At 49.9% G+C, this 17,975-nt stretch overlaps 2 protein-coding genes across 2 annotated transcripts; one reads left to right on the top strand and one right to left on the bottom strand.

Moving 5' to 3' along the window:
* Nucleotides 1-6,027: 6,027 nt before the first annotated feature.
* Nucleotides 6,028-7,677, bottom strand: LOC112588813 (serine/arginine repetitive matrix protein 1-like). Its single transcript, XM_025299950.1, has 2 exons — nt 7,607-7,677; nt 6,028-6,961 (listed from the first exon to the last, which is right to left on the bottom strand). The coding sequence occupies exons 1-2, from the start codon at nt 7,675-7,677 to the stop codon at nt 6,028-6,030; spliced, it is 1,005 nt and encodes a 334-aa protein (XP_025155735.1).
* Nucleotides 7,678-12,618: 4,941 nt separating this feature from the next.
* LOC112588824 (uncharacterized) lies at nt 12,619-17,087 on the top strand. Its single transcript, XM_025299965.1, has 4 exons — nt 12,619-13,166; nt 16,897-16,932; nt 16,981-17,013; nt 17,075-17,087. Exons 1-4 carry the CDS (start codon nt 12,619-12,621, stop codon nt 17,085-17,087), a joined length of 630 nt encoding a protein of 209 aa, XP_025155750.1.
* The last annotated feature ends 888 nt before the right edge of the window (nt 17,088-17,975 follow it).

Here is a 17,975-nt window from a genome sequence, read left to right as displayed (position 1 = left end):
CTGTGCAACGTGCTTATGCCAGGTACTTACAAACCAATTCCTTCCATAGAAGGCCGGGTTCGGGACGTCCTCGATGTACCAATCACAATGATGACCGATTTATTGTTTCAAATTCGTTAAGAGACAGACATCGAACATCTGTTCAAATTAGAAACAATTTAAGGGATGTCCGCAACATTAATGTATCTGTTAACACCGTTCGGAGAAGATTAAAGGAACAAAATCTGCTTTCGCGCAGGCCAGCAGCTGTACCTTTGCTTAAATGTCACCATCGCGTAGCTCGACTCAATTTTGCAGTTAAGCATAGAGACTGGACTTATGCAGACTGGAGCAAAATACTCTTTAGCGATGAATCTCGTTTTTGTGTCTATTCTTCAGATGGACGAGAACGAGTTTATCGTCGCAGTGGAGAACGATTTGCAGACTGTACGGTAAGTGAGAGGCATAGCTACAATGGAGGCTCTGTAATGATTTGGGCAGGAATTTCAGCTAATGCTCATACAGATCTGCACTTTTTTTACAAGAATATGAACGCAGATGTATACGTGGAAGACATACTCATTCCGTATGTTGTTCCGTACGCACCCTTCATCGGAGAGAACTTCTTGTTTATGCAAGACAATGCTCGACCACACACTGCGAGAAGAGTGTTTGATTTCTTCGATGAAGTTGGCATAAATTGACTCGATTGGCCAGCAAATAGCCAAGATTTAAATCCAATCGAACACTTATGGGACAACCTCGGCAGTACGAAATCACGTACCTGCTCCTCAGTCACTGCGAGAACTGCGAATAATTCTCAAAAACGAATGGAATACAATTACGCAGGATGAAATTAAAAGACTAATAAGGAGTATGCCTGATCGTATGAATGAGGTAATACGCGCATGAGGCAGTCATACCCACTATTAGTACACACACACCACACACACAGCAGAGAGGGTTTGGAGTTATTAATTACTGCAGGAGTGACGAACTGCGGGGTCCTTATCTCTGCTGTAACACCACACACACACACACACACACACACACACACACACAACATACAATGGGACTTTTCCTACCAGTAAAACTCCATGCGGTTTATATTGAGAAGACTTACAACCATAATTTGAGCTAATGACAGCGGTATCTTAAAACGCAATTCATCTTTATTACGTAATATCGATTACGCAAAATGAAGAACCTAAATTGAATTTTACTTTCATTTCTCTGGCTTTCAAAATAATAAATGCAAATTATTGAATATATTGTGCAGGTTATGTAAATTATTGTATAGAGAATAATGAACGCGGCTATTGAAATTATGAAAGAGCCAAACGAACCGCAGAGCCTCTTAGCCCCTTAAGCCTCGCTGAATCGACATTTGTTGCAAATTCGAAATTGAATATCTCGACACCTAAATATCCTAGCAGCAAATTTCAAAAACGGTTTGAAAGCTTTGAAACCGTACTTTTCGAAAGATCTATCGAAATTGTGCGCAACGATATTTTTTCAAAATGGCGGGTGATAAAAAGGAGAACATGAAAAGTTGCTAAAAAAAGTTTCGAGCGTGCGATGGCGCATGGAGCAGAGTAAGTGTCGCAGCTCAGTGGGACGAAAAGTACCTAAGAGTATAGAATGTTTTCTTTAAAATATTTCGTTATAGAGCTTGATGCAATATTTATTCACTGAATTATGCAAATTTAACAAGAAAACCGCATTTTTAGCAAAATTTGGAACAACTCAGTGAAAAATGATCACATCGAGCTCGGTAAAGTAGCATTTTAAAGATAACACTCTATACTTTCATGTGCATTTGGTCCCATTACGCTGCGATACCTGATGCACACCATGCACCATCGCAAACACGGACCTTTGATTATCAATTTTGCATCCTCTCACTTCATCATCCGCCATTTTGAAAAAAATGGCCGAGCATAATTGCCATTCAGATATTCTTAAAGAGGACGTTTCAAGCTTCATTTTGCATTTCTGCGCATATTTGTATCTTCATTATTTACCAAGTTATGATCATTTGAAATTTTGTAATTTTTTCCCAAATTTTTAGTGTACCGGGTTTTTTGCGTTTGAGTGTAGAACTTAATTATAAACGTAATTATGAAAGGAAACTAAAAGTAAAAACATTATTTGATTGTATAACAAAGTAAAAGAATACTCTCACGTATCACGTATTATATTTCGATCTTAAGAGCTAACGCCCGTCTTAGGCCAGGTTGTCCTCAGGCCGGTCCTCGAAGGCGTCTCCCACCTGGCTCGGTTTCTCCTTGACGACGGTGCTTCCTGTCGGAAGTTGTTCCTCATCCGTGTCCTTGGTGAGGCCGACGACCATCGGGCTGCTAGGCGCCTTCTTGCCTTGTCCGGTTGGTCCGCGGCTCTTCCCTTGAGGTCCGGTTGGCACCTCGAGGTCCATCTTTGATGTCTAGTTGGTCTCGTACCTGCTGCTCGAAGTTCCCTTCGGGGTCAGGCTGGACTTTGTTAGGCCCCTCAGGGTCAGGTTGGACGGATGTTGGCCCTGGCGGTCCGGTTGGCGCCGCTTGATCCGATGCTCGAAATCCGGTCGTCTCAAGTCGGTTTGGTTCGGTCATGCCAGTGCTGGGAGATCCAAAGAATTTCCCATGCTACAGCGCATGCCTGAAGTGACGGAGAGCTACATATATGTAAAAAGCCACTGACAGTATAAAACGTATGACAGAGAGGATCCATGGAGAGGCCCACGCAAAGTATCTGTGTCTTCCGTAGTTGTCTTTCTGCGTTTCTTCCGCGAGTGTGTGGTTTAGGGTTAGGTTGAAACCGGACTCAAAATCGATGCTCAAGTAGAGCTTGAAGATGCAGATTGCAGTACATAAAAACGGATCGGTCGCTATCCGCCCAGTTTGCTGATGGCACGGCGCAGCCTCCCGAAGATGGACGGGAATCTCGGAAGCGGAAAGCTAACACCGCATTCTAAAAGTCCTTTATTCGTTCAATCTTTTATATCATGGGGACTTATCTACCGTACACTTCGCCCGGCCGCGTCGCGTTTATACGAGTCTTTCCGGGGGCACCTTGGCTCACGTCCGGCTGCTCTGGCTGTCCAGGCGAGACTTCTTCTGTTCGGCACTTTTGCGCCTCCCAAACTTCCTTCCACACTTACTCTCTCTCTCTCTCTCTCTCTCTCTCTCTCTCTCTCTCTCTCTCTCATTCCTTCTTTCGTGATAGATGCGGTTCACTCATTGCCAGTCACACTCGCTCGTATACCAGGGCGCTTGTTCCGACGATCACTGCGCGCGCAGGCGCAGACGGTACTTCGCAACGGACAACATAAACTTTTTCATTAAATCGATTATCAAAACGTAACATAATATTCTGCTATAAAATCGCTCGCAAACATAACAATGTTAAATATATATATTTTGTGTATATATAAACTTATCTCTAATAATTCTTTTTGTTCTAGGTCGCCGCGGGACATCATGGGACGCTTTAATACAATGACTCATCCAGGCAAGAATAGCATAAAACTATAATATTTCTCTACTAATCCTTTTTCCTTTTTCTGGTCTCCGCAAGACATCGAGGGATCATCGATAAGTATAAAATAAACTCTACTTAACTAATATTGGTTATCTTTTCAGGTCTCAGTAGGCTCTCGAGGGACGCCGTCTCTCGATGCTCACCACTAGTCGCATCACAGGTACTTATAATAGGTAAGTATATCTTATGTCTCATCTTAAGTATACAACTTTTAAGTATTATCTTAAGTATCTCATCGCTCGTAACTTAAACGCTTTTATCCTAATAAATAAAATTAAAACAATAACTTATTTCGCTTATTCATCCTAAATCGGGTACTTAAGTCCCTACTTAAGTTTCGCTCGTATAGACTCCTCGCTACTTTAATATTACTTATCGAGGTCCGGTAGTTCCGTCGGGTCCTTGACTGCTTGGCTCGGCTTACCACCCTTTGGAGTGCACCTTCCCGAGTACCTGCTCGGAATCCTGCGCGCCTCCTCGAGATCCGGCTGGTCTGGTCCCTGCTTCTCGGAGTCCGGACGATCCTCGTCCGATTCCTTCGAGTCAGGCTCCTTCCGGTCAGGTCCTTGGGACTGCATTTCGAAGTCCGGCATCTCGGGGTCTGGCTGCTTACGGTCAGGTCCTCGAGACTGCTCCTCGAGTTCCGGTATCTCGGCCTGGGAAGTCATCTTTCCTCGATGTGCTGTGGACTCGGGATCCTCTGGAAGAAAGTTAGGTTGGTTTAGGATTTTTAATTGAGATCCTTGCCAACCCCCGGCGTTCGTCCCCAGCTGTTGATGGAACTGCTGGTCTTCAGTGAGCTGTATTGCCTCCCGTCGGTCTCTGCTGCTAATGGTCGGCAGTGAATCGGTCTCGGCGGCACTTAAGCTTCTTCTTCCAATTCCTCGATCAGCCTTTGGCTTCCTCATCCTTGCAGCGGATGACTGCTGCAAGGTTACCCAGTAAACATTAAATATGTTATATTTATGTTGTCACATCAGCATTATAATTTCTTAATATCATTAATTAATGTAATGTGAGTGTTACTTAGTGTTTATATGTAGTGTGTAAGAATAGTAATAGTGCAATCAGTAATATCATAGTGCAATCATAATGTTCATTTTTTGTTAAATAAAATATTAGGTGCTGTGAAAATGGATGACCAACTTTCAACCAGTAGCATCGAGAAGAGGAAAGTTGGAGCACAAAAATTTAGAACAGCGTGGTTAGGTATGAACATTTTTAAAGATTGGTTGACATGGCATCAGGTACGTTCAATAGTAAATCAGTGAAAGTGTATGATATTAAACATTTACATATCATTAATGATAGTACTAAGTATTGTGTTCAATATTAATATAAGTATTCTTTTTAACGTTTATTTGTTTTGTACAATTTTATTGTAAGAATATTAGTAAGGTTTTTCTGCAGTTTCCCTTGCTATTACAACAAATGTTGGTATTCATATATTTTTCTGCTGTTAAAAAATAAAATTATATGTTTATTATTAATTATGAATAGTATTCTGTTCATTTCACAGACCTTTCTATTATCGCTACAATTCCTTCATATTTTCTTTCAAACGAGGGATCTTACACCTGTATAGGCTATAGATTGAAAATTACAGCTGAACCAACTTAAGTTACCAAGATTTAGATTACCTGATTTATGCGATTGCAATTTTCAATCCATAGTATCTTACGAGCGATAAAATACCTTTAAATTAATACGGTACTGAGGCTCCCACAGCGTTTGCTCAATGCGCACGCCCGGAAATTCTCTGGATCTCCCAGCACTGGGTTATGCTCTGTCGAGAACCATCCCGATCCCCGACCTCCATCCCCTGTTGGTGTTGGGATGGGCTCCTGGCGTTTACTCACCCGCCCAGTCCTCCCTTCCTGTCCTTGCTGATGGTTGGCACAGGCCTCGTTTCCTCGACCCTAGTAGTCCTCGGTTGTCCAGGCATCTCGGTACGCTCGGCCGCTGGCCTCGGCTCCCCTTCGCTTGCAACTGTGTGCTGTTGCAAGGTTAAGTTGTAACCGGACTGCAAGTCCTTTCTCGCGGAAGATTGCAGGTTCTCTTTTAGATAGTCGGTCGCCACCCGTCCTGTTGGATCACGCACGGGGCTACCGTCCCGGAAATGGACGGGGATCACAGAAGGAAATGTAAACACACCGCACTTTTAACTGAAAGCCTTTTATTCGTCTTCCTTACAGCCGCCGCAGCTTCGCCTCGCTCTTGGTCACGTCGCGCAGTTACAAAATCTTATCTCACGGGAGCGGGTACGCGCATGTCCGCTCTCTTCCGGCGTCAGAATCCTATTTCCCTCGGTTCCTCCTTGACACTGGTGCCTGTCGTCGGTGGATACTCCTCCTTCAGTTCCTCGGTCAGATCGATGACCATCGGGCTGTTGAGCCTCTTCTCACACGGTCCGGTTGGTCCTCGGCTTTCCTCTCGAGGTCTGGTTGGCGCCGGTCGGTCTTCCACTATCCTAGGCCGTCGGTGTGTTTCGGCGACCCTCGATTCCGGCTCTCAGCTGTCCTTGGCGCGTCGGTCGGCCGTCGGCTCCCTCTCGCCTGCAACCGTGGGCCGTTGCACACTCCCACCTGCCTCCGTGTTTCCGGGCCATCGGTCCGGAGATTCGGGGGCACTCGATTCAGGCGAGTCGGCGATCGTTCGAGAGAGTCTTCTGGTAGCGGCTTTTAGTTTTTCGGCAACTTTCTTGCGATATCGCTGATTCGCGTGTCGCTTCAACTCTCTCTTGTACTCTTCCTTTTCTTTTCGAAGGCGAGCCGCTCGTTCGTCTCTTATTTTCCTTTTTCGTAGCGTTTCCAGTTTCTCCCGCAGGATGGCTGCCTTGTCACGGTGATGGCTTTTCCGCTTTTCCTTGTCGTCGGCTTGGTTGTTGTTCCGATCTTGTGGCATTTTCTCGAGACGTTTCAGCCTTACCAGTGGCTTCATGCGGAGCTTGCTTGCTGGTTTCTCGGCTACTGGCTCGCCGTTCTCCTTGTCGCTGCTGTCTTTGGGACTGGGTTTCGATGTTCTTGTTGTCCTCGTTGGCTTCGGAATGCTTGATTTTGTCACGCTCTTTGGTTTAGGATACTCTGGATCTGGATACTCCCATCGAGCCTCAGGTAATATTGCTCTGTCAGGTCCTGTCGAGTTCGAGGTTGCTTCGATGTGTGTCCGCCGAGTGGTCTCACGGTCGCTTTGGCTTTGAGTCGGTGTTTGTTGACGTTGCGACTCGATGTTCAGGGTACTCTCGGCTTCCTCTGAGGATGACGAGGCCTCCAGTCGTTTGATGTTATTCCGACATTCGGTGATGGAACGTCGCAACTGGGAGATTTCTTTCCGCATTTTCTCGCATTTGGCCTCTTCGAGTTCACGTTCCTTCTGGCGCTGTCTCCTCAATTCTCCTCGCAGCTCTTCGCACTCTCGTCCCAGTTCCTTGAAACTCATGCTGGACCTGCAATTAGATGAGAGAGACACTCGTTAAGACACTCGTTGTTCTCGAGAGGGGTTTTTAGAGATCGATTGGATCTCCCGCGGTCCCCGCGATGGTCGCGAGGGGATACTCCCGCCAGTTCGAATTTTCCGGTGTTTGCCCGGCCGCTTGGGTAGTCTTACGACATCCCAGGTTTCGTCGAACTCCGGCAGCAATATCATTTGGTGATTGAGTTTATGGGTTCTTTTCGGTTGAATCCAGTATTCGTTCAAGTCGTCGGAGTTCGATGACAGCTTACGCGCTATAGTAGCTAATCGAATCTTTGGTCTGATTCGTTTTCTACTAGGCCCAGGCCTCGGAACTTCGCGTTCCGGCTCATATGGTGATTCGAGCTCGGCACTGTATCTCGGTTCGCTATATGGTGTGGATTGCGATTCCCCATGATCCGAAAAATTCTCGTTCGGTCTCCGCGTGTCTCCATACCGGTACGCGTATGTGGTCGCAGTTGTCGCATGTTGTACTGACCTATGAACTCGGAAGTTAGACGCTCTATTAAGTACGCGTTCGGATGTCTCGCCGCGCACGCGAAATGGTCCCTCGTACAGCGGGAACAATTTATGAATTTTCGCGTGTCGTTGGTCACTGCGGCGATGCGCCTTGACTCACACTAGGTCTCCCGCTTGGTACTGCGCGGCTGTATCATGTTTCTCGCTCTGGCGTCTGCGTTTCCGCGCCATAATTCGGAGACGCTCGCTGGCCTTTTGTTTTAGTCCGTCACGGTCTAACTATGGTGTGACTCGAGGTCGGTATCTCGGGTGGATCTATCACAAGATCTACCTCGCGGTCCTCGAGTATCGAGGGTGGCACTCCGGTGCTCGAGTGCTCGGTCGCGTTAAGTATCTGCTCGATGCGCGGCACGATCTCGTCCCATCGACGATGATCGTCGCACGCGTACGCACGCAGCGCGCGACCCAACTCTCGCATGACTCTCTTTACGGGGTTGCTCTGTGGGTTGTACGGGAATGTTTTTCGTACCTTAAACCCCTGTCGTCGGGCGAATTCCTTCCAGTGACCTGCAAGGAACTGACCACCACAGTCGGATAAAATTGTACGCGGTTAACGTCGAGGAAGTAACCTTCCTCGAGTACTCGTTCGATGGTCTTGAGTTTTTGGTCTCGTAATGGGTACATTTTGGTATACTTCGAGAATTGGTCTATCATTACGAGGACATACGCGTGTCCGTCGTAGGATTTTGGTAAAGGCCCGTACAAGTCGATGGACGCGACCTCGCCGACGTTTTGCGGGAGATCATAATACTCTGCTCTTCGAGTAGGTCTCGAGTACACTTTTGTTGCTATGCAAAGGTGACACGAGGCCACTACGTCTCGAGTGATTCGGTCGACGTCGTCAATGTCGAAATATCGTCTCGCGAACTCTAAAAGTTTGTCGGTGCTGAAGTGGGTAAGGTACTGGTGGATCTAACTTATCAATTCCCACGCGATCTCGTTCGATACTGTGACTCGGTCGCTACCATCTTCTCGCACAGTTCGGATAAATCCGTTGCGCATCTGATACTAGTTCGGGTCATCCGCCGCTCATTCTAATATAAGCGAATCGTTGATTTGCGCGTCGCGGATGAACTCGATACAATCACGAGTGTTCCTGCCCTCGTCAGTCTCAGCCATGAGACATACGAGGCGCGTACTTTTTGCGGCCTTCGCGGTCCCACTCATAATTGGTGTCTCTTTCGCAGCCCGACTCGGATGAACCAGAGTCGCTGGTTCTTTGCTGTCGCTTCCAGCGCTCGCTGCGCTCGGTTCTTCTTCGTTTGCGAATCGGTTTGCGCGAAAGCGCGTCCGCCGTGGTGTTTGTCGCGCCGGGAACGTGACAGATGTTGAGGTCGAATTCTTGTAAAAAGGCGAGCCATCTTACCATTCGCTGACTCGCCATGGCGCATGCGCTTACGAAGTTGAGTGCAAGGTGGTCGGTCTTTACCTTTACGCGACGTCCCATCAGGATTACTCGCCATTTTCGCAAGCACCACACGAGGGCTAGTCCCTCGAGCTCTGTTATGGTGTAGCAACGCTCGGCGCCCTTCAAACTGCGGCTCGCGTACGCGACGGTGTACTCGCGACCCGATTCATCGAACTGAAAGAGACGCGCACCTATTCCGACGGTTGACGCGTCTGTCTCTACTCCGTAGTTGTACGCCGGATCTAGTAGATAAAGTCGGCTCGCGTCGCGTACGCTATCTTTAATATCTCAGAACGCCTGATGCGTCGTCGTGAACTATTCGAACTTCACGTCTTTTCTGAGCAACCTTTCCATGTGGATCGTGTATCGTGCGAGATTCGGGATGAACCGGCGGTCCCAATTCACCAGTCCGAGGAAGGCCTGTACCTCCTTCTTGTTTCGCGGCTTTGGAAAATTTATTACGTTCTGCTTGGTCTCGTCCGTGATGGTCACGTGGACTCGCGAGATATCATGTCCCAAAAAGACTATTCGATCCTTCGCGAATTCACATTTTTGTCTGTTTAAGCGAAAACCGGCCGTCTGCAGCGCGTCGAACACGCCCTCCAGCTGTTGCAAATGGTCGCTCTCGTTTTCGCTGGCTATCAATACGTCATCGAGACAGGCGGGGGAGGAAGTGAAGGACTAGGCCGCGGACCTGGGCCTGCACCTCCTGAACAAGGGTGAAAAATCAACCTTTGTAGGGTCGCAGGAAGAATCGATTATTGACCTGTCATGGGCAACCCCTGCGGCCCTCGGGAGGGTGCAGGCATGGAGGGTGGCGGATGAATTGAAATCCCTTTCGGACCGCCAAATCATATAAATGGAGCTATCCGTCACCCTAGACTGTCTGTGGCCCAGAAGGAAGGAAAACCCCCGATCAGCTCGATGGGCCCTGAGCCAGCTAGATAGGGAGGCACTTAATGTCTCCCTAGAGGCTACCACCTGGCCATCATGGAAGGAGGGGCAGGACCTGGACTCTGTGGTAGCCGAGTTCATAGGCCTGATCACACGTGCATGTGATCAGGCCATGCCAAAAGTCGGGTTCTGCCCCAAAAGGGACGCCTGGTGGTGGACCGATGATATAGCGGATTTAAGGAGAAGTCGGTCCACCTCAGGCGAGCCTTTAGAAGAGCCCGAGACAAACGGGCATCGAACCCTGAGTCAACCCTGTCCGCCCGCAGCGAGTATTGCATGGCAGCGCGAGGATCACGCAAGGCCATAGAGCTGGCCAGGGAAAAAGGGTGGGACAACCTCCTCCTAACGTTAGATGCGGATCCATGGGGGCGCCCATACAAAATGGTCATGCAGAAACTACAGCCATCGGCGCCCCAGTTAACGGAGACGCTTGACCACCGGTTATTAGAACGGGTAATGGGGACTCTTCTCCCAGTTAGGAAGGGGAATCCCCTACGCCCATATACTACCCCCTCCCTCGAAGAACAGAGGGAGGTACCGGGGATCACGAAGGAGGTGGCCGGGGCCATCCGAAAGGTCAAAAGCCGAAAGGCTCCAGGACCGGATAGTATCCCCGGCCTTACCCTTGCCTCGGGGTTCATAGAGGGAAGAATGGCTGACCTCTTCGAGGCGGCCTTTAAGGAGAGCAAATTCCCCCCAGTCTGGGGGAGGGCCAATGTGTTCCTCCTCCAAAAAGAGGGCAAACCGGAGGATTTCCCCTCCGCGTATCGCCCCATGTCTCCTGGACGAGGCGGGCTAAGTGTTCGAACGTGTCATCGCCGCCTGCCTCATGGAACATATGGCCCGGGAAGGTCAAAATCTCGATGACGGCCAATTCGGCTTCCGAGGGGGAAGATCGACGGTGGATGCGATCTCGCGTCTAAAATCCCTCTCGGAAGCGATAGTAATGGAGGGCAGAGTGGGAGTTGCAGTATCTGTGGATATTGCAAACGCGTTTAACACCCTGCCCTGGGGTAGGGTGGTGGAGGCGATGTCCCAACACTTCCGCTTCCCACACTACCTCACGGCCGTCATCGAAGATTACTTCCGGGGTCGGCGTCTAAGTTGGAGGGACGCCGACGGCAAGATACGCGAGAGGGGAATGAGCTGCGGGGTTCCACCGAGGTCTGTTTTGGGCCCGCTCCTGTGGAACCTGGGCTATGATGAAGTCCTCCGCTATGATGAACTCCGGGTAGTCCTCCCCCCGGCTGCAGTATCATCTGCTATGCAGATGATACATTAATCTAAGCCGGGGGAGAGACTGGGGAATGCGGTACAAACCGCAAATTACGCGGTGGCATGCGCCGTGCGTGCTATCCGCTGCGACGGGATTTTCGCTCGCCGTTGGCAAACTGCCGTCGGTCCACGCGCCTCGGTTGTTCGCACTCGCACCAAAGAGTTGGGCGCCAGGTGCAGCGGGCTGCACCGTTCACCAATACGAAACGATACACCACCCAAGGCCGAGACACGCGAATTCGACGGGACCGGTAGCTCCGCGGTATTTTATAGTCGGTAGACGGGAGGGTTCGATCGGGAATCCGGGATTCAGTTGGGAAGACACAAAAATAGAGACGCGCTTCGCTCATCTCAGTTTCTCTTTATTACAGGAATCGGAACGGTCCGACCCCTCGATACGGTACACTCCGCGAGACGCTCTCGCGAATTCGAAACTTGCTCTTCGCCGATAACTATTACGAGACACGGTACGCACGAGACACCGGAACGACAAAGCAGGTAGAAGGTCTTACAGATTCGGGAACCTCCCGGCGACGTGGTCCTCCGACCCTCTTCCTCTCCTCGCTCCCCCGCAATTTCTCGCTCTTCGGCAGCCCCCTGGGCGCGTGGAACTCCACCACACTACTGTGGTCCACCAACTCTCCCTCTCCGCCCTCGGTAATCGGGATCCCTGTTCCCTCTGTCACAAATGGCTCGATATCGGTAATCGACACTTTTGTCTTAGGTGATGATAACTCCGCAGGACTCGGTAATCGACTCTCGAAGGAGAAGGTAAGAAAAGAAAAAGAGAGTAAAGAAACGGGAGTGCCGTCTTTTATTTCTTTTGGGTTGTCGCGCTACCCGTCCTTCCCCGTTCTTCGTCGTGTCTTCCGATACGGGAATCCTTCCGCGGATCTTTGTTTTCGATCCGCGGGACGGGGGCTTGGTCTCACTCTTGCTCGTTCTCTCTCTCTCTCTCGCTCGCGCTCCCGCTGTCTCCTTGTCTAGGCCGGCTTTGTCTAGCCGGCGCTCACGGTTCGCGCACGGGAACGCCGACAGTTTGGCGCGATATCCCTGCGGGCCTGTGGACAACGGAATCGGCAGCGAGAATCTTTCAAGGCGATACGGAATCGATAATAGTACTTTTAAAGAAGCGCATTCACCTGGGGTGGCGGTCCTGTCGAGGTGTGTCGTCCTCTTCCTTCTTCCCGCTGGTCCCTCCGGTCTTGATGGGCGGCACAGGAGGTCCAGGGGCACAGAGCTCGGGGACCCGGGACCGTTCCACCTGCACTCTTCTATCGCTAACACTAATTAATACGGGGGGCGTAATGTGGCTCTCCCCCCGTATTCCCGCGCGATGTACTGTCCGCACCCCCGCATAAGGGCCGAAGGTTCGCCCTGGAACGGGCGCCTTCCCGGCTGCCACATCACACCGCAGATTGGGTCTGACGGTGGCTGAAAGAAAAACACAAGCGATATTCTTTCACAAGAAGGGGATGAAGCCACCTCAAGCCCATCTGCGGATGGGAAGGATTAGAATTCCAATAGAGGCCCAGATGAAATATCTGGGCCTCACACTGGATGGCACCTGGTGCTTCAGGGAACATTTCAGTCGCCTGATCCCCAGACTAAGAATAATATCGATAAACCTTGGCAGACTAATGCCAAATATCGGGGGACCAGACCGGAAGGTACGTCGTCTCTACGCGGCAGTAGTCAACTCGGTCGCCCTATATGGAGCGCCCATTTGGGCAGAAGCTCTGGTCATCAGCCGTCCGTCCCAAGCACTACTGCGTAGGGTGCAGCGGACGGTGGCGACCAGGATCATCAGAGGGTACAGGATCGTCTCCCACGTGGTGGCGACGGCCCTGGCGGGCATGCCTCCTCTGGAGCTCCTCGCACTCATGTACAGGTCAATGAGTAAGGAGAAGCTCCGGAGGACACTACAGGCAGAAGATTCGCTCGCCGAGTCAATGCGACGCCTGAAGCACCAGGCTCGGCAACTCCTCTTCCAGCGATGGCAGAGGCGTCTGCAAGACGCCAGGTAAGGAAGGAGGAGTGCCGAGGCCGTCCGGCCCTGTTTACCGGAGTGGGTAGACAAGGCCTTTGGAACCCTAACATTTAAGATGAACAGGTACCACCGGACATGGTTGCTTGGTGAGTACCTTTGTTGAATTGGCAAAGAACGTACGGCGCAGTGTCACCACTGCGAGGCTGACTATGACTCCGCGCAGCACACACTGCAGGACTGCCCTGCATGGGCGATGGAGTCATGGTCAGAGAGTTGGCTCCTGATCTCTCACTCCCCAGAGTGATTAATACCATACTGGAGAGTGCGAGAAAATGGGACACTATTGCCTCCTTCTGCGAGGTAGTAATCTCGCAGAAGGAGGAAGCGGAAGAGATACGCCGGCAGGCGGAGGGCAGGAGGAGGGCGCAGAGAAGATGGCAGCACCGTCGGCTACAGCGTTGCTCCCCCAGCGAGGAGATGCCGACTCCTCGAGAGAGGAGGCGGTTAGGGGCATGGTGGGGCGACCCCTACCACCACTCCACCACCCCTCCACCACTCCTCCTACCATTCCCTCCGACAACCCCTCCCTTATCCCATCCACCGTCCCAAGCCCACCACCATCCCCAAGAGTCCACGCCCTCCCAGCCGCATAATGCCCCCTTGTAGGACAAAGCGGGGGAGGGGGGACACTACTAAAGAGAGCGGTGGTAATACGCACTCGATTGCCAACCGCCGCAATAACAAAGTGAGGCCAGAGACGGGGAGCTGATCATTTGTCCCCAGTCGACCGCCGACTCCCAAAAAGGAGGTGGATGACGGTGAGGGGAGAGTGTGGTGGGAAATCACCAACAAAACACTTCCTACTCTCACCCATAGGACCCACTATATAAACAGTGGGTGGGAAAAGAGAGGTTGCGACCCCTCCCAGCTTTTTATAGGCTCGTGTGTCCGGCGGTTAGGGGATTTAATTTTCCCCCCGTAACCGCGGGCAGGAGGGTGGGACACTGGGCGAGGATTTCCGGTGCCCCAACCAGCGCTCCAATCGTAGGGCAGCTAGTTGAGGAGGTGGAACAACTAGCCGTACAACAGTATCTAGGCGGCGCCTCGCCCGGCTGGGAACGGAAGTTGAAGCCGGCCTTTTTGGCTGGCTTCCCCCTTCCCAACCACATGGGCAGGGCGTGAGGGATGGAGAGGGAGCAGCGGTTGAAGAGGAGCTTCGGCTCGTTTCCTCCCCTTCTCCATTCCTCAGAGAAGACGACGGCTCATCGTCAGGACTCGGGGCTCCGATCGCAGTTACGCGGCACCAGGGCCCTGAGACAAGTCTCTTCGCAGCGCCACCCGGGGAGGTTTTAGCCGGTAGGTGTCCGGCATAAACCCTCACCCTTCCTCGAGGGTGAGGGGTATCCATGATGGATTTCCTCCTCGTCACAAAATATGGTTAGGTTAGATTGTAACCGGACCACGAGTTCTTTGAGCCCCTTAGGCCAGTGATGAAGATGCAGGATTCTCAGATTGCAGCAAATCGGTCGCCATCCGTCCTGATCCGTTGCGCACGGCGTGGTCCCTCAAGGAATGGACGGGATTCCAGGAAAACACTCAACACCGCACGTTTCTCGTATAATACTTTATTTGTCTCACTTCGAAATACAAAGTATATTATCCGCCGCGTCTTCGCCTATCGTCGCGTCGCATCGCGTTACTCTCCGTCGCATCCACTATCGCGCCCGTCCGTCGCTATCGCGTCTGGATTAACGACCGTTATTCCTTTTTACGTTTTACGTCGCAATAGACGGAGCGAGACTTACGCGTTACTGCTCTTCGACTGACTTCTTCGAGAGTCAGGATCCCACTGAGTTTGGCCAGCGCTTTCACGCCTTTCAACTCTCACATTCTCTCTACGCCAGGCTTTGGCGACGCTCGCTCGCGATCTTCCTTTCGACGCGCCACCTACAGACGTTCCGACGGACTTCATACTCGCATCTTAACCGTAATAAAATAAAGATGTATATTTCTTAATCATTTCACGCTTTCCACGCTTGGTTATTTATAAAATATCTGTTATAACAAAATCAACAATATTAATATATATATATGTGTAACGAGGAGTTTTTACCCCCGTTACCCATCGTGTGACGGCGACCACCGATCGTCACACGATCGCGAGAAATCCTCGCTAAGCACCCGGCAACACCTATGCTGCGGCAACCCGCCAGACCGCCGGGAAAGGCCGAATTCTCCGAAACGGTCGGGGAAGATCGGTCCCCCCCAGAAAGGGGTAATTCGCGGAAATCGCATGCGCGACTTTCCGGGAAATCGGGGGAACTAATCCCCCGATTATCGGCCACCGATCGTCGAGAGGAATTTAGGGTTATAAAACCCGTGCTCTTCGACGAGGATCGAGGCAGACCGTGAGAGACAGTCAGTCAGTCAGACTAAAGGCTACCAAGGAGAGTCAGCGAGAATCGTGAAAGAGTCGACGAGAAGGCAAAGGCGTCCGCGGTGAGTAAAGCTTCACACGTACCGACAACGGGAACTTTTACAAGACCCGCAGCCAAGCCTCCGTCAATCGACCGGCTTCGCGGATTTACGTATTCATCCGTCTTGTCGGCAGCATTAGCCACCGGACACGGAATAATTCTAAGTCACTGTTCGCGATTTTTACCGTATTCGTCCGTCTGTGTCGGCAGCAATTAGCCACCCGCACAGAATAATTTCTAAGTCTCTGTGTCGCGACTTTACCGTATTCGTCCGTCTGTGTCGGCAGCAGTTAGCCACCAGACACAGAAATATTTCTAAGTATCCGTCGCGAATTTACCGTATTCGTCGATCTGTGTCGCAGCAGTAGCCACCGCAACAGAATATTTCTAAGTCTCTGTTCGAGAATTTACGTATTCGTCCGTCTGTGTCGGCAGGCAGTTAGCCACCGGCATAGAATATTCTAGTACTGTTCTCGAATTCTAAAGTGTTCGTCCGTCGACGTTAGGCAGCAGTTAGCCGCCGCGCCGACATAGACTAAGTATCTTGTTTCGCGAACGAACGGCAGCAGTTTTAGCACCGTCTTCGGAATATAAGTGCTGTCGTCTAGCGTCGGCAGCAAATAGCCACCGACGTAGAATAGTCTCTAAGTCCTGTGCGCGAATATAAGAGTTGTCGTCTGTGTCGGCAGCAGTTTAGCCACCGACACAAGAATATTTCTAAGCATCGGTTCGCGGAAATTATCGGTGTTTGTCCCGCTTTATGTCCGTGATACAGTGCCGGGAATAAACCACTCTCGCTTATCCGAAAGAACAGCTGGCGTAAAGCGACCTCAACAGACTCGTGGCCGAGGGACGTCGGACTGCCAAGAGGCCGCGGAACATCCCTCTGACCCCCGCGGATAGGGGAGCCATTTCCTTGCGGCTAAGCGGGGAGTCACGGCACGAGGAACGGGCATCGCCGACGCCGACACCGAGCCAGCGGCCCGCCTACAACATTTATATATATATAGAACCAAATATCTTTTTTGTGAATAAAGGGGCGCCTCGCGGGGCGCACCAACTTGCTAACACAGCAAAAACGCCGGATACACATTTCCTTGCGAGAAGCCAACTTGCACCTCCCTCCTTCAGCCCGAGTAACGCACCGACGGGCGGCGGCGAGGCGTGCGGAAGCGGCGAGCCGCGGCGCGACGGTTGGGGCCACCGATCGCACGAACCCGCGGGGCGTTACCGTTATATATGTATATTAAACTTATAAACCTAACTAATTCTATTCTTATTTTCAGGTCACCGTGGGATATCACAGGACTCCTCTCGGTAAGGTATAACTTACATAAAATTAATTTGTAATAATGCTTTTCTTTGCTCAGGTCAGCCGATGGGATATCTCAGGACGCCTCTAGGTAAGTATAACTTAAAAGTATTACTTTTATTTGTACTAATGCCTATCTTTCTGTGTTTCAGGTTGCCGTTATAAGTTCGGATAACAACGGGCGACTTAAACTACACTGTATTCTACTTGTATATATAAAAATCAATCACTGTAACTAAAAATACACATTTTTCCTCTTATCGTAAAATGCAACTAAACTATTACTCTATTGATTATCGGACGATTTCGCCTTCGTTTGGACTTTGTTAAATTAAACATTTTATAAAAACTTAAGCATTCGCACGCTTGTGTCTAACACTCAATAACATAAACCCGGTACACTAAAAAATTTTAGGAAAAAATTACAACCATTTCAAATGATCATAACTTGGTAATTAATGAAGATAACAAATATGCGCAGAAATGCAAAATGAAGCCTTGAAACGTCCTCTTTAAGAATATCTGAATGGCATTATGCTCGGCCATTTTTTTCAAAATGGTGGATGATAAAATGAGAGATGCAAAATTGATAATCAAAGTCCGTGCTTTGCGATGGTGCATGGTGTGCCATCAGGGTATCGCAGCGTAAATGGGACTCAATGCACATGAAGAGTATAGGAGTGTTATTTTTAAAATGCTACTTTACCGAGCTCAATGTTGATCATTTTTCACTGAGTTGTTCCAAATTTGCTAAAAATGCGGTTTTCTTGTTAAATTTGATAATTCAGTGAATAGTATCGCATCACAGCTCTATAACCGAAGTTTATTATTAAAGAAACATTCTGATACTTTTAGGTACTTTTTCGTCGCCATTGAGCTGCGACACTTAACTCTGCTCCATGCGCCGTCGCACGCTCGAACCTTTTTTTAGCAACTTTCCATGTCTCCTTTTTATCACGCCGCCATTTTGAAAAATATCCTTGCTTTACAATTTCGATAGGTTATCTTTTCGAAAATACGAATTTCAAAGCTTTCAAACCGTTTTTGGAAATT

This window comes from Harpegnathos saltator, unplaced genomic scaffold (genome assembly GCF_003227715.2).
Source record: "Harpegnathos saltator strain DR-91 unplaced genomic scaffold, Hsal_v8.6 scaffold30, whole genome shotgun sequence".
Classification (NCBI taxonomy): Eukaryota; Metazoa; Arthropoda; class Insecta; order Hymenoptera; family Formicidae; genus Harpegnathos; species Harpegnathos saltator.
Note: the sequence above shows the minus strand (reverse complement) of the source record. Positions and strands in the feature narration are given on the sequence as shown.

Bases quoted from the DNA above. Each gene is read 5' to 3' on its own strand.
- LOC112588824 (XM_025299965.1), top strand. From the start codon at position 12,619: ATGAAGCCACCTCAAGCCCATCTGCGGATGGGAAGGATTAGAATTCCA. The intron at 13,167-16,896 runs GTAAGGAAGGAG...TCTTATTTTCAG, and splicing joins AGGCGTCTGCAAGACGCCAG to GTCACCGTGGGATATCACAG. The intron at 16,933-16,980 runs GTATAACTTACA...TTCTTTGCTCAG, and splicing joins ACAGGACTCCTCTCGGTAAG to GTCAGCCGATGGGATATCTC.
- LOC112588813 (XM_025299950.1), bottom strand. From the start codon at position 7,677: ATGGCGCGGAAACGCAGACGCCAGAGCGAGAAACATGATACAGCCGCG. The intron at 6,962-7,606 runs GTGAGTCAAGGC...ATCTAATTGCAG, and splicing joins TACCAAGCGGGAGACCTAGT to GTCCAGCATGAGTTTCAAGG.